This window comes from Scylla paramamosain, chromosome 38, assembly GCF_035594125.1.
Source record: "Scylla paramamosain isolate STU-SP2022 chromosome 38, ASM3559412v1, whole genome shotgun sequence".
NCBI lineage: Eukaryota > Metazoa > Arthropoda > Malacostraca > Decapoda > Portunidae > Scylla > Scylla paramamosain.
This window is the reverse complement of record NC_087188.1, coordinates 14,503,735-14,508,734: the sequence shown is the minus strand read 5'-3', so window position 1 is coordinate 14,508,734 and position 5,000 is coordinate 14,503,735. Positions and strand designations below refer to the sequence as shown.

At 41.3% G+C, this 5,000-nt stretch overlaps 1 protein-coding gene and 1 long non-coding RNA gene across 5 annotated transcripts in view; one reads left to right on the top strand and one right to left on the bottom strand.

The window, feature by feature from the left end:
- Positions 1-2,553, bottom strand: part of LOC135091872 (uncharacterized) — a 15,736-nt gene extending 13,183 nt beyond the window's left edge. Inside the window, exons 1-2 of one of the 4 annotated variants that reach the window (XR_010262665.1) lie at positions 2,350-2,553; positions 1-112 (exon numbers count right to left, since the gene is read on the bottom strand). The exon at positions 1-112 is cut by the window's left edge and continues 12 nt beyond it. This is a non-coding gene — a long non-coding RNA (uncharacterized LOC135091872). The remainder of the gene's footprint in view (positions 113-2,349) is intronic. The other 3 variants (XR_010262663.1, XR_010262664.1, XR_010262662.1) reach the window with 3 other exon arrangements.
- Positions 1-5,000, top strand: part of LOC135091869 (myogenin-like) — a 31,452-nt gene that overhangs the window by 18,722 nt on the left and 7,730 nt on the right. The window contains exon 3 of the mRNA XM_063989912.1: positions 3,020-3,097. Within this exon, the coding sequence (XP_063845982.1) occupies positions 3,020-3,097 (78 nt within the window). The remainder of the gene's footprint in view (positions 1-3,019; positions 3,098-5,000) is intronic.

Genomic DNA, 5,000 nt, shown 5'->3' with positions numbered 1-5,000 from the left:
TCCACCGTAAATCCACCTTCACAAAGACTCGCTCCACTTCTCATCCACTGTCACGCCAGCGGTGGGCACGCTGGCACGCAACCAAATGTCTTCTGAGTCACTGTCTCTGCCACTGTCACGCAAAAAGAGAGTAATCCATCAAGACCTTGGTTTCATCACAACACTGATTTAAAAGACTGTGGATTTGGTAGTAGTGGTGGTGGTGGTAGTGGTGGTGGTGGTGGTGGTGGTGGTGGTGGTTATAATAGTAGAAGAAAAGTAGTTGTAGATTTTGTTGTTATAGTTGTTGTTGTTGTGGTAGTGGTGGTGGTGGTGGTGGTAGCAGTAGTAGTAGTAGTAGTAGTAGTAGTAGTAGTAATGCAACTACTGCTGCTGCTACTGCTACTACTACTATTACTACTACTACTACCACCACCACCAACAACAACAACAACAACAACAACAACAACAACAACAACAACAACAACAACAACAACAACAACAACAACAACAACAACAACAACAACAACAAAACGAAATAAAACCAACCAAGAAATCAATGAGGAAAAGAAAACAGATAAAAAGAAAGAAAGAAAAAAAGAGAGAGAAAAAGCGACCGCAACACAGGGGAAAGGAGGAGGAGGAGGAGGAGGAGGAGGAGGAGGAGGAGGAGGAGGAGGAGGAGGAGGAGGAGGAGGAATGAGCGTGACGGAGGCAGAAATGAAGGGGAGGAGAGAGAGAGAGAGAGAGAGAGAGAGAGAGAGAGAGAGAGAGAGAGAGAGAGAGAGAGAGAGAGAGAGAGAGAGAGGAAAAAAAAAAAAAGAGAGAGGCAAGTAGAGAAGGTAGGAATTCCAACATCAGGGGAGACGAAAGAGGGAAAAATACTCCGAAGCCAGAACCAAAATAGTAAGCAAAGAATAAAAACTTTCTTAACTCAAAGGAAGTTTCATCACAGGTATAATTAGACTCACTCACACAAACGCACCGCCTTTTATCCCACGTGTTCCAAAAAAGCGTTCACTTAACACAACGAGAGCGGATCCATTTGAGCGAAACTGTCAGTCTGATTATGAAAACTTGTTAGCATTTTGTAATCTCCTCTTTCGCTCTAAGAGAGTTAAATTTTCGGGTACTTTTGGTGAGTTTCTGCAGAGTTAAGGGCCTTCTGAGTACACGGTCCCTGTGATTATGAAAGCTTGTTAATATTTCGTAAACTACCTGCGTTAAATTTCCATTGAGTTTCTGTAAATGTGTGTGTATTTTGAGTGCAAATAGAGGTTAAATTTAAAGGTAATTGGGGCAAAACCACTGTGATTATAAATACCAGCAAATTTCACGTAAAAAAAAGAGTTTTCTAAATATTCCGTTATGTTTTGTTCCTTTGCAAATGCACACACACACAAAAAAAAAGAGAAGTAAAAAGAAACAAAGAAACAAATAAACAAAAGAATTAAAGCAACCAAGTCAAATATATCGATAAAATAAATGAACTGCAAAAAAAATAAAATATATAAATAAACAGCGCAAATTAATAGACAAATCAATAAATAAATAAAAGAAAAGAAAGAAAGATATAACAAACAGCGAAAAGAAAAAAATAATAACAATAACAACTCCCAAATTCTAACCTTCACAATCTGGGAAATTTTTAACCTTCACTTACCTTGACGTGGACAAAAAAAAAAAAAAAAGAAAGAAAGAAAGAAAAGAAAGGGAAAAAAAAAATCTTGTCTCCTGCCTCGCAAACAGAGGAGGAAAAAAAGGAACAAGGAGGAATATTGCCGACAATCTCACAGATGATTCAAAAAGCCAATTAAAACGTGTGATATGTGGGTTGCCAGCGCTTCAAAACATGACAACTTGGCACCCTCGCAAACGGCTCAAGTTCTCTCTCTCTCTCTCTCTCTCTCTCTCTCTCTCTCTCTCTGGGATCTTACCCCTTGAGAGAGAGAGAGAGAGAGAGAGAGAGAGAGAGAGAGAGAGAGAGAGAGAGAGAGCGTACCTTCATCCGCACACCTCCAACCAACGCCCGTATTTTGAAAAGCTTCGCTCTCACTATTTTTCGAATCAAAGGCCACAGAGAAGACCAGCCGGGTTCTCAAGACTGCTTCTCCTGTTAAAAACGTAGAAATCTTGTTAATCTGTCACTGGAACCGTAGAAAAACACTATTAAGAACGCATCTAACTTTAATTAGAGCGTTTTGAGGGTTTTGAGGCACAGAAATGCTTCAGAATATGGTCCAAAGATCGACTCGAACTTAACTCGCCACTCGACAGCTCCACACCTTCCCGACTATAACAGCCTCTACCCAGCATCCCACCCTTCCGTGCCTCTCTTAACACTGCTACTTCTACCCACAGCCCCCTTACCTCCTTCCCTGAGACGCGGCAGCCTCCACAGATCAGGAATGTTCACTAAAATCACGAAAAAACACTGCCAGTCACTCACACCGTTCCGCTCCGACTGCGCCAACGCTCTCATCACCATCTCGCTCTCGGGACTAAAACCAAATTACTTTTTTTTAACTTTTCCACGTGTTTTGGTGTAGAAAGAGACGCTTGCAATGTAAAATAGTGAGGTATATAGATTGATACGGGTTTTATTGACGTGTTTAGAGGGAAGGATACGTGGAAAAGCAGTGAATTAAGAATATATGAAGGAAAATATAGATGGTTTGAATGGCAAGGCTAGGTTAGGAGTCACTGTGATGGACAGGGAGGAGGAGAGGGTGCAAGAATGGAGGTGGAGGAGAAGGAGGAGAAGGAGGAGGAGAGGGTGATAGAAGGAAGGGAGGAGAAGAGAGGGGATCAGAAGAGGTAATAATAGAAATACTAGGAGGAAGAGGAGGAGGAAGAGGAGGAGGAGGAGGAGGAAGAGGTCACCATCATATATCTTGATCTTGTTACTTATTCTTTAACTCACCACCACCATCACCACCACCATCACCACCGCCACCACCACCACTACCACCACTACAGTCATTATGGTCTGTTAACTTGTGACCTCTTTAACATGTGACCTTTTTTTATTTTTTTCCAGAGTTCCGGGGGTCAGGTTTCTTTCCGGAGAGGTCAGGTCATTACGGGGACACTGCCAATGCCTACTCTACATTATCTGGTAAGTGTGTGTGTGTGTGTGTGTGTGTGTGTGTGTGTGTGTGTGTATGATCTTTGTTTCCATTTGTCAGTTTGCACGTTTGTCAGTTCTCTCTCTCTCTCTCTCTCTCTCTCTCTCTCTCTCTCTCTCTCTCTCTCTCTCTCTCTCTTTTGTCAGTTTTTTCTATGTTTTTCTCAGTTTTTCTTTGTCTTTCTGTGTATTTCTGTCTATCTCTTCCGTCTATATGTTTGTCTGAATGTCTCTTCATGCTTCTATATTCCTTTACGAGTATGTCTATCTGTCTTTTTATCTTCCTATTTTCCCGTCTATTCATCATTTATCTATCCGTTTTATCACCTCATTTTGTCTATTTCTCGTCTGCCTCTCCATCTCTTCCTATACTCTCGTGTTTACTTGTCTGTCTGTCTGTCTGTCTGTCTGTCTGTATGTATGTCCTTCTTTCTGTCTATCTCGTTGTTTATCTATCTACTTATACATCTGTCTGTCTGTCTATCTATCCGTCTGTCTGTTTGTCTGTCTAATTATCCACCAGTTTGTTTGTCTCTATGTTTGTCTGTTTCTCTGTCTGTCTGTCTGTCTGTCTGTCTGTCTATCTGTCTGTCTGTCTGTCTACTTATAGATTAAATAAATAATATATCTACCAGTTTGTCTGTTTCTGTGTTTGTCTGTTTCTTGATCTGTCTACTTATCTGTCTGTCTGTCTGTCTGTCTGTCTGTCTGTCTGTCTGTCTGGTGGGAAGGCTCAAGATTTTGTGTATGGATGTCATTTTCTTCTTCACTTTCACTTTTTTTTTCTTAACCTTTTATTTTTGTTCTTTCTTGTCTCCGTCAATCTGTTTGTGACTTTATGTGTAAGTGAGAATGTGTGGCTGAATTACTCTTGTCTCTCTCTCTCTCTCTCTCTCTCTCTCTCTCTCTCTCTCTCTCTCTCTCTCTCTCTCTCTCTCTCTCTCTCTCTCTCTCTCTCTCTCTCTCTCTCTCTCCCTCTGTGTTTATATGAATAATGAATGATAAAAAAGAAGAATGATATTACTATTACTTCTACCACCACCACCACCACCACCACCACCACCACCATCACTACTACTACTACTACTACTACTACTACTACTACTACTACTACTACTACTACTACCACTGGTGTTACTTGGTGCCTTAGCTGTTGGATCGTGACACTTCGAAGACTGAGAAACACACATACATACACACACACACACACACACACACACACACACACACACACACACACACACACACACACACACACACACACACACAGACAAAAGGAAGAAACAGAGAAGATTATGTTGCATTGCTTGTGTTACGTGAACTGTCTGTGTGTGTGTGTGTGTGTGTGTGTGTGTGTGTGTGTGTGTGTGTGTGTGTGTGTGTGTGTGTGTAGGAAGTATGTGTATGTGTGTAACAATCTTTCTCTCTCTCTCTCTCTCTCTCTCTCTCTCTCTCTCTCTCTCTCTCTCTCTCTCTCTCTCTCTCTCTCTGCGGGGAGGGGAGTGGATGTGGTCAAGGGAACTGAGGGGAAGAAAGAAGGGAGGGGAAGATGAAATGAGGGAAACAGGGAAACAAAGGAAGAGAGGAAGGAAGGTGGCACGCACGTGAGGTGAGGAGGAGGAGGAGGAGGAGGAGGACGAGTAAGTAGAATAAAGGAAGGAGGAAAGGAAGGAAGGAAAACAAAAAAAAAAAACAATAGGAATGAGAACAGGAGGAGAAGCAAAAATGAACATTATTTGAAACATAACAAAATTAAAATATAAAATAGAACAGGGTAGATAGCAAAATAGAAGAGAAGAGAAAGGGTTAACAGAAAGAGAAGAGAAAGGGTTAACAGAAAGAATAATGAAAATACACAGAAGGTAAAATAAATGAAAGGAAAAAAAGGAAAAAA